Source organism: Anneissia japonica, unplaced genomic scaffold, assembly GCF_011630105.1.
Source record: "Anneissia japonica isolate Jap-2015-1 unplaced genomic scaffold, ASM1163010v1 scaffold1594_len1068242_cov183, whole genome shotgun sequence".
In the NCBI taxonomy this organism is placed as follows: domain Eukaryota; kingdom Metazoa; phylum Echinodermata; class Crinoidea; order Comatulida; family Comatulidae; genus Anneissia; species Anneissia japonica.
The window spans coordinates 911,630-932,587 of record NW_022722535.1 but is presented as its reverse complement, the minus strand read 5'-3'; the positions used below and the strand labels follow the sequence as shown (position 1 = coordinate 932,587).

Genomic DNA, 20,958 nt, shown 5'->3' with positions numbered 1-20,958 from the left:
AAAAAAAATACGAAAGCAATTCATTACTATAGCTAATACAATGGAAATTTCCAAGTGTCAATCAAACTTCACAACTGACAATCAAAACATGTTATTCAATATGTAGTACCAGGAATATGTTAAGTGCCAATGGGCCTGGGTATGATGATGTCATATCACATCCATATATGCACATGATCATGTCATATTATACTACATATGGCAAGTCACAGCACTTACTTAGGTTTGTGCCATCATAAATGGTAGGAAGCGATGAGGCTTCTCCTGACGTAGTTCTGCATTTCACTAGAAATTCATATCCTGTAACAAATATGCCAAAACAACTTTAAGATCAATGTAATGTAGTTTGATTTGTAAATTAGCGCTTTATACCCGAGTCTCAAAGCGCTCCGGGTGTGGACTAGCTCGTACCGTAACTTTCTTCTCAACTAAGAGTTTCTTCATGTCTAAGCTACCCGATAAACCAGTACCAGCTATTTCTTGTCTGTCCACAACAGGGTCTGTATGAACCAGTACACCAGAGTAACCCCCCTACTCATCTCAAAAGATGTACTAGGTTCTTTAAAGTGCACATGAGCCAAATTGTGTACACTGGGCCTATGGTTTATAGTCATTATCCGATAAGACTTGTTCCACCACCAGAACCATAGACGATCGTGCCGTCCCAACCAGCGGCGATATTATCGCTGAATGTTGCAACGTCCCTGCTTTAACCGCTCCATTAATCGACTGGCCCAAGAGATTAATGCTGGTGACACTGTTAGTAATACAATTTAAACTATACAAACCAAAGAACAAGAATATTACGCTATTTCAGCAATGAAATATGCACAATAACATTTTGTCACCACAAATAGATTAAGACATTATCTTTGACCATGGTAGAAGGACCACAACAAGTTGCTAATCCAAACTTCAACAAATAACAAGTAAGGCACTTCCATCTTGTATTATTTAATTTTAAAAAAGCCAAAAAGTAAGGGGAAGGCATGAATTTTGTTTTTCTTCTGTTACTTAGTCACCCCAGTTAAATTGTGGATGTTTATAAACTTACCTACACAAATACAAGAATGTCAACAACAACAAAAAATATCACACTTCAACCACTATGCACTTACGTTTTCCAGTCAGAGGGCGCTCAACACTTGATGCTATTCCGCTGTACACTTTGTCGCCATTTTCTGTCAGTACATACTCAATCAATTTACTATTTAAGTCGAAACTATTGGTCCAGGCAATTACTAAGGCTGAGCCATTGGTGTAAATGTTTGGCTCTGATATGAGTAAAGGCACTGTAAAAAATTAAAATAAAACATTTGATTACATCAAAAACAATCAGTATAATACAGTTAAACTGCAGATATCCTCAGTGCTGTTTACTATAATTTACTAAGTTTGTTTTGAAGAAGAAGGTCAGTTGCATATTATTTAGTTCAGGTGGTTCCATAATTGACTTGAATTTCTTTTGTTCTGCTCAGTAGCAGTCTAGCAGTCAATTAGAGAACACCATTATTTGTCACCAGTTCAGTTCACTGTATAATACTGTCTACTGTTTAGATCATACTTTTAGCTTTGTGCAGCTTTTATTGTTGGAATATTATTTTACATGTACTATTTACCTGGAATTACTGTACAATCAATTACAGTTTCCAAGATGGCATTAAAGGGAAGTAAGTAACTCAAATATTTATGTTGTACATTATTCTGATTTTAGAACTGTTTAAACAAACCTTCCCACTGCAGCTACTGATTCTAAGTTTCAATTATATACAGTGATAATTATAATGATTATGAATTTACGTCAAATACATCAAAACTCTGTCCACGCTATTACGTTTCATATGACTAATATTTATGATATGGCCATATATGGACATGATATGACATCATCATGCCCATATATGGGCAAATCACACATATTTGTCACATAAACTTGAAAGTGTGGACAAAGCTTAAAAATTGTTGCATGCCCATACATAGATATGATGTGCCTATATATGGTCATGATGTGATGTTATCATGACCATATTTAGTCACATGATTTTGTCAAACAATATTCTAATAGTCTGGATAGGGGTTTATACCGCTGTCAACACTGATCATGATATCTTACCATCTGGAAGGGTTGTTCCTAGTGCTGCCGGTGACTCAGCCCTGCCTTCTGAGTTGTATGCAGATGCTTGGAATTCATAACTGGTATACGGTTTCAGATTTCTTAAAGTAAAGTTGGTACTCAATCCTTGGTATGCTTTACTGAAACTGACTTCAGTGCATCGTTGAGGGAATGGCTGACTGGTCAAAGGGCAAGCTGGTCGAGAATATAACTCGTATCTACAATAAAGAAATTATTAAATTATATTTAAAGTCATGAATATTCACTGAACAGAACAATACATCAAGTTACATAAATATGAGTAGTCTTGGTTGAAATATTCCATTATATTTGAGGTAAGTTCCTAAAAGGAAACTGACATATTTCAGCTCATCCAGGTAAGAACTTTATTCACAAAATTAGGTCAGGTATTCATAAAATTTCATACTTCTCTATGATTCCATTGGTCTCCTCTGGGCCTTGCCATGATACCTCAATGAAGTCAACACCTTCCTGTACAATGATAGGTGACGCTAGGCCTATAGGTACCGACTGCAAGGTCTGAACATAACCAGGCTCACTTGTGGTACATCCCCTTGATGTACAGGCCTTCACACTGTATGCATAGTAGGTGAAAGGTTGTAGGCCTTCATCAGAGTAGCTTGATGCAGTAGTTCTTGACAACTTCAATGAAATTAATTCAATAAATTTTAAAACAGACAACATTATTGGGTTGAATGATGCAAAAAGTGCCGAGAATAACTAATGCTAAACAGTAACACCTAATATATATTTCTATCATTGGAGATTCATTGTTGTGAGAAAAAGGAATAAAGCTACACACATGGATGTTGATATGGTGCTCTAGGACATTCTAGTTTAAGGAACAACCAGACAATATTTCACTTCCACTTGTGGATGCATCTTATAGCTGCATAGATATTATACACTTATGTAAGAAAATCAGTAACTTACTTCAGTTGAGTTCCTCATGATAGCATAACTTGTGATGATTCCATTGGGCTTTGCAGGCTCCTGGATGTTAACCAGTACAGATGTGGATGTAATAAGTGAGAACTGTGGTGGCTCTAACCCCTACAGAATAAAAAATCAATGATTATTATTTACTTCTACCATATTTTATTTGATAGAACAGTGTTATACTAATTTTATAAACATAAATACTGATGATTTCTTACCTCTGGAGGTGCTTCCAGCATCCTCACTGTTGCCCAAGAGCTGGTTGCTTGTCCTGCAGTATTGAAAGATGTCACTCTGTATTCATATTCCATGTTAGGTTCCAAGGTTGGATCTTCGTCAATGTATGACAGCGACGTACCATTCTGCAACAAAAATGTCTCTCCTCGTCCTCCACTTATTCTGAAAACTTGGCGCCTCTGCAGTTGGTAATAGAGAATTATACCATTGGGCTGCTGCGGAGGGCCCCATTCTACTGATATCCCACTGGCAATACCAAGTGAATCTGCTAGAGGTGTCAAACTTGGAGCTAGCTGGCTGGATGGAGGATGTTCAAGAGTGCGAGTGGTAGCTCTCTCACTAAGAGCACATCCAGATTCTGTACAAGCTTCGATACGGAACTCATAAAGAGTAAAGTAGAAGAGGTTCCTGACAACATGACTGAACTGGACACCAGAAAATGTTGGTGAACCATCTAAATAGAGAGTATAGTTCAGTATATCTCCATTTGGATAAAGTGGAGGTACCCATGTTGCACTGATTGATGTAGAGCTCAATGCAGTCAAACTTGGAGGACTCAGTCCAGCTGGAGATGATGATGAAGTTGTGATTGTTGCTGGATCACTGACAGCAGTGCCATTTTTGTTGAAAGCTGCTACCACATATGAATATTCCTGGCCTGGAGTAAGTCCTCGGCCACCATCGCCAAAGTCTGAGAATAACTGAGATAATCCACTGTAAATTAGGCGTCCATCCCTGCGCAATTCGTAATTGCTGATTTCCCCATTTGGATATAATGGATCAGTCCATGAGGCCTCAACAGCTGTGGCACTGAGCACCTTCAGAGAGGGAGAATTCATTTGCTGAGGAGGTGCTCCAAATGGTCTGGCATATGATGGCACACTTTCAGTACAGCCTCCTGAGGTACATGCCACAACAGTGAATGTGTATTCTTTGAAAGGAATCAATGAATTGATTACAGTCTGCAAATCTAACCCTCTATATTGTTCTTGTCCATCCACCTTTAGCTCATATCGAATTATCTCTCCATATCGAAGTGATGGAACATTCCAAGAGACCTGTATGGCAGAGGAACTAATGGCAACAGGTACTGGTGGGTCTACAAACACTGGTGCTGCTTCTAAAGTCCTGATAAAAGTTTTGTCACTGGTGGTACAACAGCAGGCAGTGCAGGCCTTTATTGTGTAGTAGTAAACAGTATAGGCCTCAAGTTCAGTGTCATTAAAAGTATTTGGAAAATCAGCAGGGAATGTGAAAGGTGAAGTTCCATTCCTTTCAAGAACATACACCTGTATAACACCATTTGGTTCATCTGGTTCTGTCCATTGCACAATTAGAGTGGTCGGATTGTCCAAGATAAAATTGACAGAAGGTGGATCTACACTAGTAGGTGCTGCTTGTTCAGTCTGGACTGAGACCCATCCACTATCCGTTGACCCAATTGTGTTGAAAGTTACGATCTTATACTCATATACTGTATAGGGCCGGAGTTGAGAGTCTGTGAAGGTGTAGTAATCATAGTCGGTGTTGTACTCAACATAAACAATATTTGTCTGAGTAAATGTGCTGTCATCAGTATCTCGCTTTCTCCGCTGACTTGTAGATGAAGAACGCCTGAGAATGTCATACCTTGTGATGGGTCCATTGGCAGATATTGGTGGCACCCAAGATAATGTCACCTGTGTAGCATTGACAAATTCAATTGTTGGAGCACCTTGATTCTCCGGTAATACTGCTGCGGTCACTACTGTCTGAGGTTGTCCTCTTCCACAGCCTGCACCTGTACAAGCTTCTAAAATCAAGGTGTATTCAGTATAAGGCATTAATCGACGGAAGACAAACTCTCTCTGTAGTCCTGTGTATATTGCTTCTGTTAAGTATATATCTTGATATATATTATAAGAAAGAATTTTTCCATTGACTTGTCCAGGTTCATTCCAGCGAAGTATCAAAGACAGGCCATCACTACTTGTCTGGACAACAAATGGTTGAATATTAGCTGGGACTCCCTCTGCAGTGGTGACATCACCCCAAGATCCACTGCCTTCTCCAGCACTATTTATTGCTACTATACGCACTTGGTAAGAAGTATAAGGAACCAGGCCATAGAAGGTAGCTTCTCGTATTATACCTGCCACTGTGGCGGCACTCTCAACTGGGTTTGTCAAAGTGGGATCAATCGATACTTGACGGTACTCAATTCTGTAAGTTGTGATGACCCCATTAGGTGTTGTTGGTTCATTCCACTGCACTCTGACACCATATGGACTGACAGCTTCCAATCCTAAAGGCTCTGGAACACCTTCTGGTGCAGCTTCTAAAGTCCTCACAGCTGCCCAGTTACTGTCAATATACCCAAGAGAATTTCGAGCTCTGACTTTGTACTCATACAGTGTGAAGGCTACAAGTTCTGGTGCAGCATTGGTGAAGAATAGAGCTGGACCAACGTAAGAAAGGACCTCTTGACTGCTGCCATATAAACGCCTGTATACTTCATAACTAGTGATGATGCCATTTGGTTTGACTGGTGGTTGCCAAGAAACCTCAATGACTGATGGACCAGTTGCTTTCAGCACTGGTGGATCCTGTTCTTGAGGACTTGCTTCTGATGTTCTTGCATATGCCTTTGGACCATGACCACATCCACCATTATTGCAAACCTGCACACGGACATTGTACTGAGTGTAAGGTTCAAGGCCGGTCAAGAGAAAAGATTGAGTCAGACCAGAGAACCGTGTGAACTGTTGAGGAGATCCACTCATGACAACCACTCCATAGGCTGCTATGTTACCATTGGGGTAAACTGGGGCGGTCCAGGTAGCTCGGATCTGAGTTGCACTTACAACAGAGAGAGTAGGAGCTGGAATTCCTTCAGGTGTACTTTGTGGTGTTTGGACAATGTACTCAGAGCTGTTCACAGAGCCTGCAGAGGTGGCTGCCTGAAGGATGTACGCGTAGCGTGTGTTTGGAGACAGCCCGCTATTAATATACATATACACAGATCCATTACCCACATAGATCAGTTGATTTTGTCTGTAGAGCCTGTATGTAGAAATGTCACCATTTGGGAATTCTGGCTCACTCCAGTACAGTTCCAGGATAGATGAACTAATGACCACATGTATTGGAGGTGATAATCCTGGAATGTTTAAAAAAAGATAAGTACTTTTAAAAAAAAATGCTGCTCTTATATGCATATAACGAAGGCCTCTAGGAGCATTATATACAATAATCCTAGTTCTTAACATTAACAAACAGTTTATAAATACCCTGCTTGAAATAGCATTTTAATGATAACACCACTCAAACTCCATTACCTAGAATACTTATGTATTATAATCTGACAACTTACCTGCTGGTACACCCTCTAATGTCATGCCAGCAACAGGATTACTGGCTGTGCATCCAGCTTCAGTGCATGCCTCCAAGGTATACTCATAACGAGTGAATGGAGTCAAGTCTAGAATGATGAAATATAAATACTTTTGTCAGCATGTATATAAATAAATAAATAAAATAAAATAAATTAAATCATCACTTTCAAGAAAAAATAAATTATTTGGAAGAGTCATATCCTGGAAACAAAGTTCTAAAATAATTCCTTTTTTTTGTTTACTCTAAAAGTTGTAAAATGGTAATTTTTGAGGATATATTAATATTAATTTGGTATTAAATAAATACATTACAAATCTTATACACATCTAGATGTGTATAAGAGACAGATATATATATATATTAATTCAATGCCATACCTCGATGCATATATTCAAATCTATTTGGAGCTGTAACGTAAATTGGTAGCTCAACTCCAGTCAGGTAGATCTTATAGTCTTGCAAGACACCATTGGGACTGGTAGGTTCAACCCATGTCACCCTCATGGAGGTGTCACTCACTGGGGTAACAATGGGGTTAGAAACACCTTCTGGTTTGGCTTGCAAAGTAGCAGCGACCACCTGTATGCACATAATATGGATTTTCTTTATTATACTTTGTTTTTTGAATTGAATAAATAATATATCATATAACTATATATCATCATATAATAGTAGGCCTATAATATATTTTTACCATTGTTATATAAAACCATTATATATTAATATATAGTATAATTATATATTATATCACATAATTGTCAATAGAAAATCATATATACATCCATTATACAGTATATATCATTATGTAATATTATATAATATTAATATATAAACTATAAAATAATTCATCCAATTACTTGTTTTTATTCATAATAAACCATTTTTTAAACCATATAAAATAATTAAATTGTTATAATTGTAGAAACATTTTGATTTTAAAATAAAATATTTAAATTGTTATAATTGTAGAAAAATTTCGATTTTATTGGCAAGAGGCAAAATAGACGTGGAACTTACACTTATACTGTCTGCACATCCCACGCGTGTACACGCACTAAGAATATAATTATAGTGTTGGTATGGTTGAATACCATTGCGATCCGAGAATGAATTGCCAATTCCACGATAGATCTCAATCCCATCTCGTCTGATAATATACGATGTGATAATGCCTATGAGAAAAAAATACAAAATGTTGGGATGATCCATTAGCTAAACAATCTTAATTCTTGCAAATTGAAAGGTTACCAAATCTGGAAAATAATGCTTCTGAAGTAGAGATCTGCTTGTGGTTGTAAAATTTTTGTAAAATTGTAGAATAAAACTAACATATAGTATTACTGTAATTATTGATAAACGTATTGTATTTATTATTTGTTTTAATAATAAGTCTTCCAATAGTTTAGTTCTGATAAAAGAAATGTGTAAATTATTGTTATCAACATCCCCTATATTTTTCAATGTTTGTATTTAGGTGTCCCTCTGAGACAAGCTTTTTTACTTCCTAGAAGGGATCCAAGATAATAATGATTTGATCTATTTTTTTACTCATCACTGTCATTACCAATATTTGTTTTCGTTATTCATTATTATCTGAATAAATATATCTGAATCTGATTTGAAAAAAAAGGAAAACAAAAATAAAATTTACAGATGGCATATTTTTGAAATACCACAACATGAAATAATAACAATAATAATAATACTAATAATAATAATAATAATAACAATAATAATAATATTAATAATAATATTTTAGCATTTATATAGCGCTCTTTACCGGAGTCTCACAGCGCTTAAATGTATGAACTATGGAAAAAAGGTGAATTCAATTACCATTAGGATAAAGAGGTTCATTCCAGTTGAGTACAATAGTATCCAATATTCCTAGGAGGATGGTAGCAGAGGGTGGCTGAACACCACTTGGAATAGCTTCCTCAGTGGTGGCATTGCCATAGTCACTAGTGAAGCTGCCTGCACTATTGTATACAGCGATGGAGTATTGGTAGGTGGTGTATGGTGACAACTCTTGATCTGAAAAAAAAAACATCATTGTTTTTTAAATCTAAATCTATTTTTTTTAAGCATTTTGTGAAGATTGTGGCAAGAGGGTTTTAACTTCAATAAAATCATTGTATATACACACATAATATAGATTTTCTTTATTATACTTTTTGAATTGAATAAATAATATATCATATAACTATATATCATCATATAATTATCATTATTTACCATTACCTGTATATAAAAAAATTACATATCACTATATTGCAGTAGGCCTATAATATATTTTTAACATTGTTATATAAAACCATTATATATTAATATATAGTATAATTATATATTATATCACATAATTGTCAATATAAAATCATATATACATCCATTATACAGTATATATCATTATGTAATATTATATAATAATAATATATAAACTATAAAATAATTCATCCAATTACTTGTTTTTATTTATAATAAACCATTTTTATATACAGAGTCTTGCCACATATTTAAGTAACCTTACCCAAGAAAGTGTAAGTGTTTGGTCCCCCTTCATAGATTGTGTCAAGGGTCGATGGACAGACAGCGCCTGGAATTGGCAAGATGATAGCGTCTAAAAACTGCTCATCTACAGTACCACATACCTTCAGGTTGGTGTCAAAATCACATCTATAAAGAAACAGACATTTCATAATTACAAGGTCACACTAAGCTACTTAAAATTGTATAAAGATACCATCTTTGTGATAATAATAATAACAAACACTAATACTTGTATACACTTGTACTGTACTTTTGTTTATATCTTTTGATGACTGTTTTTCATGGATACTTTTATATATATTTTGTCTTTGTAATGACCAGCAGAGATTCCGTTAGTGGGAAAATAAAGTTATCTTATCTTATCTTAATATAATAATAAACAAACATTTATTATGCTCCAATTTCAAAATAAATGATCAGAAGCATGAAAATATACATAGAGCATGAATTGAATAAAGTAGTAGAGTAATAAATAGAAACGTAAAAAGACAATGTAGATATGAACGTGGGAACAGAGTAAGCTAGATGGATTGAAATAGATGAGTTTTTAAAATTGAGTTAAAATAAATCCAAGGAGGGTGAGATTTTGACAGACAAAAGAAATATTTATGTATTAAAGAAAATTTGTATATCGTAGTGTCATTTAAAAATTATTTGATGCTTTTATGAGCAATTCAATTTTTGTTTCTGTTCCTTCCCAGATTTTATCACAATTAAATCCTAGCATTAATGAATTATCTAATTAATAACTAACAAAATAGTTTACCTATTACAGTAAGCAGAGAAAGCCTGGCTGACAGGACAGATGGTTCCAGATGCACAGTTTCCTCTTGCTGTGGTGCTACGATCAGCACAAATGTGTGTTGCTTGATTGTAGCCAATCCCGTTGCAGCATGAATGTGTGTTAGGAATTGTCTCCAAGTTACAGCACTGATCATTGGCTGATAGTTTTTCATTAGAATTTGCATAAACATGTGCCTAGTGTAAATAAATAAATTAATTGTCACACTACAACATAACAGGTGGTAATTATGGAATACATTTGGCATGCACCTGCACATGTGGCACAGGTTTCATTGTATGATACACAGGTGGCACACAGCTGTACATTCCACACATAGGCTTAGCCAACAATCCGTCAGTGCCGTCTTTTGGACGGCCTACAATTATTTAGGATGGTCACTTTTACCGTGACGACTTGGACGGCTTGGCCTAATCAGCTCAGTCTAGCCTAATTGGGCGTGGTCTACCTTTAGCAAATTCTTTATATTCTTCAAATCTATCGATTGTTACATTAAACTAAAGCTAAATCATATTTACATTTGATAAAAACAACATTTATTGATTGAATGTACGTTGTTTTTGTACCAATATTCAGTGGGGATTCCCATGGGTGTAGCCCCAAGTGGGCGTGGCCCGCCCATCGGCTCAGTGCCACGCCCATTGGCTCCATTTTAGATGGCCTATATTGTTTTTCTGGCTAAAACCCTGTTTCCACATTTGACTCAAGTAGCCTGCACCTGCCTGTGTGGTACAGGTGGCATGTAACTGTGTATGATAAACTCATAGCACAATCTGTATATTGTGCATGTTACACAAGTAGCATGCACCTGTACATGTGCTACAGGTGGCATGCAGTTACACAAGTAGCATGCACCTGTACATGTGCTATAGGTGGCATGCAGTTACACAAGTAGCATGCACCTGTACATGTGTTACAGGTGGCATGCAGTTGTACACATGACACAGCCTGGAGGGAACCTAACAGTGAATGAGATACTGTAGTACACAAATCATACCATATGATAATCAAAATCTTATCAGGGCGATGTCAAAAATTGTTTACATCTCCCTGGTCTTATACTGACCTTTTGTTGACCTTCGCTATTAGTACAACAGAGCATCTTGTCTGGATTCTCATAAACGTTGTTACAGCAGACCTTCGAAGGGTCAAGAGTGTATGTACGGACACTGTTGCCAGATCCACAGCACACCTGGTTCACACTGATGATGGATGACCCACAACAGTGAGCATTGAATCCATCATAGAATGTCCCTGTTAGAACAAGGACCCCAAAATATGATTAAAATAATTAAATAAAACAAAAATCAAAGAAGCTGTTAGTTTTATAGTGAATGTTAGCTGAAAACATGCATTAGTATTTTTATAAATCACATAAAAAAATGAGATTGAATATGGTATTAATGAAATTAGGTGAATGTAAGGCATATTTAAATGTTAAAAGTATTAACAAGCTGAAAATGATTTCATAAGCTCTACAAGATTTTATCGCAAAAGTGTAATATCCTAATAATATATATTAAACTTTGTAATATATAAGTGTTAATCAAATATATTTATAGCAATGAAGTCAACTACAAGGATAACAGAGATTTCTTGTCTGCATGCTCTACAAGATTTTATCTTAAAAGCCACAAAGTGTAATATCCTAATAATATATCTAAACTTTGTGACACATAAGTGTTAATCAAAATATATTCACTGCAATGAAGTCAACTACAAGGATAACACAGATTTCTTGTCTGCATGCTCAATACAGAGGGTTAAATGTTATCAGTTTGACCTTTAAGAGACAGGAAATGACATAACCCTACAACTAGTTTCAAGCATGCAAATGATTGAGAGTTTCTACAGTTAATGAAACAAGCAATTTACACCATGGCAAAATTGACATAATTATTAATGAAAAACTCTTATAACTTAAAAACCGTTATAAACAAAACATAAGCTCATTCAAGTTCGTTACCAGGTAATAATCATATTATCACCAACATATAAAAAAGGAATCATATATTGTGATAATATAGTTAGTTGCAGATGAAATGAACATAACAAGACTTTGTTTACTTATATTAGACTAGTTGATGGCTCTCTCAATTCATCCTTCTGAGGATATTGTGAATAACTATGATGAGATGTATGGCCTATATAGAAATACTGACCCTTCATGAACTAATTCACAGACTGTTTATGGCCTGTATACTTGTGAGAGAGCCAAATTGTTAGGTAATTTCTGAGAGGGTTACACAAAATACACGCAAGCAAACACAAAACACAACAAAGCGCACAGTTACCCTCAAAAGACACATATGTTGCATCACAGCATAGACCCCGCTGACTATCAAAAAATGCGCCTGAAAATCAACCACAATCGCAAATCAGTTTATCAAAATCTCAGGCACAAATATCAATTTTGACTTTAGACTATAAAGGGTGTCTTTTTTTATATTTTAGCATTTTAGTTGACTTTGCCTAACTTGAATAATTTCTATTTGGACCTTATTTTACATGCCAAATTGTTTTGTTTTCCATTAATTAATGATTTGTAATTTAAATTTTATCTAAGTCGAACAATTTTTCAATGCCATTTTGGATTCGACTTAGGCAAGATCAACTGTATATATTTAAGACAAAGTGAACTCAATATTTTAATATAAATAATAAATAATAACTGCTGTGTGACATATAGCTTACTACACAAAATAAAATTTCAGAGAAATATAATATAAACACAATATAATCACAATATAATCTGTTCATATACAGCAACAATAAATATAAGATAAGTAAATGTACAGCAACAGAACAATTAAAACAATATATAATGCCGATAAAGTGATTCTACCTCCACAACAGATTTGAGGTCCATTCGCGGCATATGGAATGCCCCCACAGCAAGCATCTCCAGATCCTATCTCAATCCTATCCTCATCAGGGTCAGCGCAGCAGATCTGACCAGGCAGTACGGCCACATACTGGCCATTACAACACTGGTAATTGGACTGAGCAGTTCGGAACTGACCGCCACAGCAGACGTCTGTTGGATTGGTCCTGGCTGCTAAGTAGTTGCTGTCACAGCACTCGAAACCAATTTGGAAGTCATATAGTTCACCATTACAACACACCTTGAAGAAGTAAAATATATTCAATTAAATAAAATATTAATAATTATTAATAATTCAACACAAACTATTTAATATTTCATGAAGCCCTCAAACATAATGAATCAGATTACTTTGCACATGTGAAATGGTACTCTTATTAATCAAGTGTTAAATATAATGCTGTTATTATGTATCCCATAATTAAATAAAAAGAGAATGAGAAGAGATGTATGGTTTTTGTAGAAATTTATATGTGAAGTAACAGGAATTTACTTTTTTTTTGTGGGGGGGGGAGGATTTTCTTTGAAAAGATTGGCACAAGTTGGTTTATCCAGGTATGCATGCAGAAAATAAGACTATGCCATGACATTATTACATCTATTATGACTGCACATACACAAAGGCAATTTTGTACATAAAAGGATTATGGTAAGCTATTATATGACACTGAGAGTGTCAAAGTTCAAACCTTGTTGCCAGAGTAGCACTGAGATCCACAAATACTTTCGGACACACCACATTCAATGTATTGACATGTCTTCTCAGCTACTTCTTCACCACTGCATGTAAAAAAAATAGAACAATATTCTTAATTAAATCAATTATTTGTCTCAATTTCAGTTATCTATTACTTCATACTAAACACCAATGTCGCTACTTTATAAAAACCACTGAGGAAACATATGTTACTACTTAAGACACAAATACAATTACCACTTATTAAATAAATAATGTAGTTTCCATTTAAAACGTACAGAAACAAATGTTTTGATTTCAATTCAAAATAAATGTTACGAAAATATGGAATAACTTACGTATCACATGGTCTCAAAGCTCGTCTAAAGAGGGCATATTTAGTAATAATTCCATTGGGTTGACTTGGAGCAGCCCAGTTAATGTCTATAGTTTCATCACCAAGTACACGTAAGTTTGGAGGTGCTAAGCCCATGGGTAGAGCTTCAGTGGTGGTCGTCTGTGCAGCTGGGCTCAGCAGACAGTCATAGACGGTGCAGACCTCAACCTATGTGTGAATAACAAACAAAATAAATAACATTCTTTAAGTTGTTTCTTCTTAAGGAGTGATATTTGTACCCAAATGAAAATACCCAATGTTTTTAGATTGATGAGTATCCTAATCTGTGTTGTAAGTCTGGATGCTCTCATATTTTTATTTAGATGATGTGTATTTTTACTTGTTTTTATCAAGTCTTCCAAAACAAAAAAAACAAAAAATCATTTTAAATAAATAAATGTTTATGTACTATCCATTAAATTACACACTTTCTTATATATTTCTTATATCAATAGATTTACAATGCTTTACCTGAATTGAATAAACTGTGTATGGCTCCAAGTCAAACAAGACATGTGACATGGTGGTAGAGGGCAGTGTTGCAACATTCTGATTGTCTAAGTATACATTATAGCTTTGAATATCTCCATTAGGAGTCGTAGGTTCGATCCAGATTACTCTTAGCGATGTTGAGCTGATCACATGAATAGTGGGAACGTTGAATCCTTCAGGAGCTGAAATCAAAGGTAAATACGGAATAATTATAAATATTGAATTATTTATTGTTTGAAGATTATTATTCATAATACGAGATTAGTCATTGGCCTCTTTATAACGTTTTCATCTGTAAAAGGATTGACATTAAAAGAACACAATGGCCAATTAGAGGATGCCTCAATGTATATAATAATATTCCACTTGTTATTGTGCCAAGCAAGGTCTATGTACTTCGAGTGTTTACCCTGTCTACTGAATCAAATGTCTATGAAACACAAAATCAGTGTGGACATTTTAGGTTTTCACACAAAAAATGTATAGCGACCACCACCTTACCTCTATCCATTAGAGGTTGTGTCAACATATAATATTTCAGTTGTTATCATGTTAAGCAAGGCATCTATGGGCTTCACATATTTACCCTGTCCACTGAAACAAATGTCTATGCAACACATACTTAGTGAATTTTTTCACATAAAAAATGTATAGTTACTCAGACCACCACCACTTTACCTCCATCCAGCGTTTCTGCCGTAGCAGGGTCACTGCTAACATTATAAGCCCCATTGTAAATGACTATTCTAAATTCATAGTATGAGTTTGGTTGAAGTCCGCCAATCACTGCACCGTCAATGCCAGGAGGAAAGCTTCTACTCTGTTCAACACTACTTGCGGTGTTAAACACCACATAGTTCTCTACAACGTCCCCTTGCAGCTGTTGTAATGCTATTGGAGAGGAAGATAATAATCTTAATAACTATATGTAAAGGCTTGTGTAAAATTAATGAGGCTTGTACTGTTTCTGGTAAATTAAAAAACTAACATATAAAAACAACAGGATATTAAAACAGATTGAACGTTTTGTTAAAATAATATGGTGATCTTGAATATGTTAATAAATATTATGCAAAGACTGTTCTAGATATTTATTGACACAGGCTTTCATGTACACATTACAATTCTGTAGGTGTCATATTTTTCATATTTTAAATTTTAAGAGATTGTACTTACAGGGAGTTGTCCAGTTCACCAGTACACTAATATGATCAATAGCTTGAGCTACAATGGTCCCTCCAGTTTGTGGGACCCCTGCCAACGTGGTCACCTCCGGGGAGGGGTCGCTAATCATAGAGCCAAAGTCATTGTAGACAGTGACTCTGTACTGGTAGGTGGAGAAGGTCGGAAGACCCGTGTTTTGGAATGCGGTGTCGGTGGTGCTGGTTATAAGCTCCCAGAAACCAATGCCTGTGACCGTACCTAAGACAAATGTAAAAATACGAACAAAATTATTAAATTAGTTAAATTATTTTTATATATATTTTGCATATACAGTACATAGTAAGAATAGCATACCAGTAGCCAGTGGTTCTCGTATCTTCATTCTTGCAAGTTCATATCTGATGTTGGGGCCATTAGGCCTGCTAGGAGGATCCCAGATGATGGAGATGTAATTCTGTGTTATGGGTGTGGTTGTTGGAGGGTCTTGCCCCTGGGGGAATGTTGGGTCTGTCCGAGCTCTTGTGGGATTGCTTTCACTGCACCCACCAACAGTACAGGCCTCGATGGTTACTGTAAATAAACATTCAGTAAATTTATATATTTGTGTATTTTTCCTACATTGATCACTCACTGAAAACAAAACACTGGATATGCCCACAAATAATGATATACTACCGTTAAGGAGACGGTAGCAAAGGAGGCACAAAGGCATCCAAAGGCGCCAACCCAGCTGAAGCTTAGCTGTGTGTGTCCAACGCGACCGAAGACACCTATGCGGAGGCCGCAGCAAACTTAGCGTCAGGCCAAAACAAGGTGACCTCTGGTCACAAGATCGGCACATAGGACATTTCAAGTGATGATTAAACTTAGGGCTAGGCCAGCTCACCACAAACAGAACAGGAGGACTTTTGGAAAGATATAAATGCTTCAAAAGGCTTCAATGTTAAAAATCAAAATTTATGAAGCTTAATTTTTAAGCAAGTTTCCCTCGTAAACTGGTAACTTACCCGAGTATTCAGTGTATGGCACAAGATTAGCAACTTCGTAAGATGTGACGTTCACGTATAGAACAGGTACACGTGGGTTAGGCATCTTGATTGTATAGCTGATGATGTCACCGTTGCTTTGGACTGGAGGTGACCAGGACACAAGGATGGTTTCTGGTCCTGTCACGGTGAGTAATGGAGCTGCTACACCTCCAGGTGCTGAAATTCATTAATTAATAAGCAGTTAATCAATCAGTAATAATATTTTTTTATGGAAATCTCCCCTTAACTAGGATCCACTAAAGTTAGAAGCCAACATAGAAAAGTTATAGTAATAATTGGCAAGATTATTATACCTAATGATAAAACAAGGAAATATTTTCACACAAATATGGCAAAGACAAGCCAAACCAGTCACTCCTCGCAAAAAAATGAAATTTAGTTATTAATACAGGGTTAAACAGTAAAATGAGAGCTATAAAGTGGAAAAAGAAAAATTTAAATCTGACATTTTGTTATGAAGTTACAGGAGTTCAAACATACAGCTTTTTAAATTACAAAATTTGAGAAATCAGCCTTCAAAGTTTACGAATTCTGGCATTTCTCAGGCAGAAACCATTACCAAATCTTTAAAAATTGTTGTTTTAACATTGAAAATTGGAAAAATAACAACATAGTATAATGTATAGATATATAAAGGTTAGTTTAGTGTAACAAAATAGATTTACAAAATGTTGACATTCCAGCAAGTTCTGACCAATATCACTGAAACATGATTTGCAAGGAGTGATTAGTTTGGCTTGTCTTTGTCACAAATACTCTAAGGAATGGTAGTAATGCCAGACAGAGGCCGAAAACTAATTTGTCATGAATTAAAAGATTACTAAGGACAAATTGCTTATTACTTACGGGCAGCTCTTGTGGTGACAACCGACCACTGACTTGTAGTACTACCGGCCACATTTGATACCATTACTCTGTACTCATAGGTTGTAAATGGACTGATAGCGGCTGATTGGTCCACGTAAGTAAACGGTCCATCTCGGTCAACTGATACCACTGTAGTTATGGCAGCGAAGCCTTGATGACGTCGCTCAAGAATGTAACTGGTTAAAACGCCATTGGGATTGGAAGGTTCTTCCCACATGATCACGATGGATGTTGGTGTTTCCGAGAGGAGTGTAGGCGGGAGTTGACCACTTGGTGCTGGAAACAATAATTATAACAATAATGATTAAAATAAGTACTGTTAGAAGTAACAATAATGATATTGTTACTAATAAAATTTAACAATAATAATTTATGTTTTTATTGGCATCGGTGAGCCACTAGAGAAAGATTTACTTAATTTTTTGCCATCATGTCCGACCAATTGAGTGTTTTTCCCTCTCTCTGTTATTTTGTGATTGTCAGTTTAATTGTTCTTTGTACTAAATAAATGAAATAAAATTATGGAAACATAATAAAAACACAATAAAAAAAAAATTTTTTAAATTTGTTTAAAATAGATTGTGGGAATACTTTAAAAAATACTTAGTAAGGATTATGTGAAATAAATGACAGCGTCAGGTCTCCTGATGAAGTCCACTTTGTGGACGAAAGCTAGAGAATAAATTCTATATTGTTAGTCTCAAAAGTGCTGCTGTCATTTATTATATATTGATGGTATTCTACATGTCTCCTAAGTGGGTAGTTTAAAGATAACTTACCTGCTGCAGGTGTGGTGTAGGTGATTGAGTTAGGACTAGAAGTACAACCCGCACTATTACACATATCAATTTTGAAGACATAGTCAGTAAAGGCTGTCAAATCTGTTGCTAGGTATTCAGTTATGGTTCCATCCACCTGTTAAAATCAATGCCACACATACATGTTAATAGTGCAGAGCAAAAAAATGTGAGTGAATTGAAACAGTGATTCCGATACTGTGCTAACTCTGATAAACTGCCCTAGTAGTCGATAATGGTCTTCCCCAATGCAGTACTCAAATTTTCTCATAAATATGTTTTTTCCAGATATTTATCAAAGATGGAGAATTACAGTTTGATACCAGTAATGTATTCAGGCCACTAGGTGACTATAATATTACTATATTTTGAAAAAAAAAAGGACAAGGTTTCTGAGGTTGTATATACCTGTGGTATATACTACTACTAATGTTTTTTATTCAAATTAGCCTTGTTTACCATATCTCTGTACTGATTATTCTGGTGAATCCTAGTATGGGTGATAATGCCGTTTGGTTGGTCAGCTAGCTCCCATGTGACTTGTAGAGTTGTGCCATCAATGACAGTTGCCATGGGTGGATCAATGGGTCCAGGAGCTAGGAAAAGATGAATAATGATAATAATTTAATAATGTACCACAATTATTAATTTGTGTTCAATAATGAAAAATCCTAAAACCTAAACCACATAATTAATAATAAATTGATTAAATGATACTAATTTGTGGGTAATAAGCAACATCACAAATTTTTTTAAATGGTTAAGAAAAGCAGGAGATAGAAAATGAAAACATAAGGGCTATATCTAACTTTGACCTAAGTAAATCAATTTACAAAGAGATGAATGCAGATAATAATTTTATCACATAATAGATGTACTGTATTAAACAATGTACCACAACTTAATTTGAAAGTATAAAAAAACGAAAATGCATAATTTCTTTTAAATTAATTGAAATGATGCTAATTTATGGACAACAGAATTGATAAAAAAAATAGGAAGAACACTAGCAGATAAAAGAATAAGAAGGGCTGTATACAACTTTTATTGGTCTACAAACCCAAAGGATGTAATTCACATGTTAATAAATATGTTTAACATTGCCTCTAAACTACAAAGTAGACAAAATTACTGTAATTCCATGAATTATGATAAAAAGCAACACATACTAGCTTCCTTAGTAAATGTGGATGTCCAGTCACTCTCAGTCTGACCAAATCCATTACTTGCAATCAACTTGAAGTCATACTCGGTGTAAGGTGTTAATGAGTACTTGGTGAAGCTGTCGACACTTGTTGCACTTGCAAACAATCTAAAAATAGAAACAGTTACAACAATCATACTCTTTGGCCATGTGACAAAGCAAGCTGTTGTCAGATGATGAAAGTACAGTAGAACCCCCTCAATTACGTACGGCACAGGCCCAGAGCCGTTCGTAATTGCGGGTATTCGTAAAATCGGGGTTGACCCAAATTCCTATATATTTGCACTGGTACTACTACTTACACTGGCATAAACTAGGCCCACAGGGCTAAGTCTGAGGAGGCCTAGACCTACAGTAGACAGTTTCTAAGCATTCTGATCCCACTCTAGGCCCACACAAATTTGTTTTTAATCGGATGTTTTTACCTTCTTAAATACATAGATTGTGGATTTTACTCAAACACAACTTCCATAGATACTTGTTTATTATATATATTGATCATTCAATAAAACAAATCAATCACTAAGTTGACTTTTAAAGCTGAAAACGATGACTAAAAGAGAACTAAAATTTGTCGCATGCACATGAAGCCATAATAAACACTAAATTTGAAGAGGCCCATTAAAGGGCCTCCTTCAATTGAGAATTACATAGTATAGTATGCTATGTTGTGTTGTATGCATGCTAATAACAGTTACAATTCGAGCAGATTTTTTTTTTTTTTAAGACGTCATCACATTGATTGTACGTTCGTAATATTGGGAATTCGTTAAATCGGGGTTCGTAATTGAGGTTTTCTACTGTATTGGGATGACAAGCTAATACATTAATTTTTAATCTGAAAAAAAAAAATACTGTAATTAGTTAAATTATCTTATTATAGATCTATCCGTAGTGTTTAGAAAATAATTGATTAAAAAATGTTAGGAATGGTTACTTACTCTTCTTGTAGGCCTGGTTGTTGTGTAGGCCTGAATAGCAGCTGATACGTAGGCTGCCCTGGAGCATTGTTTCTGCCTGGTGCTGTCCACACAGCTTGGATAGATGTTGCATCAATAGCTGACACCACTGGTGGAAAGACCCCATCTGGACCTAGTATTTAAAGTAAATAGCATTAAACTTTTATGCGATTTAAGTATTATGGAAGACAGCCATTTAAAAGCAGGTTGAAAGATTTATGAACAGAAAAAAAGTTTAGAAAGCCACAGAAATAACAACTCTCCAGAATAACAACACATAAAACCAAAGGAAACCACTGCAACACCAAATCGTAGATGGAGAATTACAGTTTATAAATGGCTTACAGGGGTTGCATGACATAAGCCAAATTAATATTTTAATCATTATCTGCTGATGAAGAAACAGAAAATAAAAACAACTTCATACTTTTTTGC

At 35.4% G+C, this 20,958-nt stretch overlaps 1 protein-coding gene across 1 annotated transcript in view; it reads right to left on the bottom strand.

Annotated features, from left to right (window-relative positions):
- LOC117111914 (usherin-like) overlaps positions 1-20,958 on the bottom strand; it is a 48,547-nt gene that overhangs the window by 2,951 nt on the left and 24,638 nt on the right. Inside the window, exons 32-58 of the mRNA XM_033254950.1 lie at positions 20,506-20,656; positions 19,530-19,672; positions 18,820-18,956; positions 18,343-18,478; positions 17,543-17,839; positions 16,655-16,852; positions 16,002-16,217; positions 15,660-15,905; positions 15,162-15,374; positions 14,463-14,665; positions 13,954-14,159; positions 13,608-13,698; positions 12,880-13,159; positions 12,329-12,388; positions 11,101-11,288; positions 9,999-10,210; positions 9,213-9,358; positions 8,522-8,719; positions 7,703-7,857; positions 7,063-7,264; positions 6,663-6,770; positions 3,292-6,449; positions 3,068-3,187; positions 2,541-2,776; positions 2,114-2,331; positions 1,119-1,292; positions 220-300 (exon numbers count right to left, since the gene is read on the bottom strand). Coding sequence (XP_033110841.1) covers positions 220-300; positions 1,119-1,292; positions 2,114-2,331; positions 2,541-2,776; positions 3,068-3,187; positions 3,292-6,449; positions 6,663-6,770; positions 7,063-7,264; positions 7,703-7,857; positions 8,522-8,719; positions 9,213-9,358; positions 9,999-10,210; positions 11,101-11,288; positions 12,329-12,388; positions 12,880-13,159; positions 13,608-13,698; positions 13,954-14,159; positions 14,463-14,665; positions 15,162-15,374; positions 15,660-15,905; positions 16,002-16,217; positions 16,655-16,852; positions 17,543-17,839; positions 18,343-18,478; positions 18,820-18,956; positions 19,530-19,672; positions 20,506-20,656 — 7,773 coding nt within the window. The remainder of the gene's footprint in view (positions 1-219; positions 301-1,118; positions 1,293-2,113; positions 2,332-2,540; positions 2,777-3,067; positions 3,188-3,291; positions 6,450-6,662; positions 6,771-7,062; positions 7,265-7,702; positions 7,858-8,521; positions 8,720-9,212; positions 9,359-9,998; positions 10,211-11,100; positions 11,289-12,328; positions 12,389-12,879; positions 13,160-13,607; positions 13,699-13,953; positions 14,160-14,462; positions 14,666-15,161; positions 15,375-15,659; positions 15,906-16,001; positions 16,218-16,654; positions 16,853-17,542; positions 17,840-18,342; positions 18,479-18,819; positions 18,957-19,529; positions 19,673-20,505; positions 20,657-20,958) is intronic.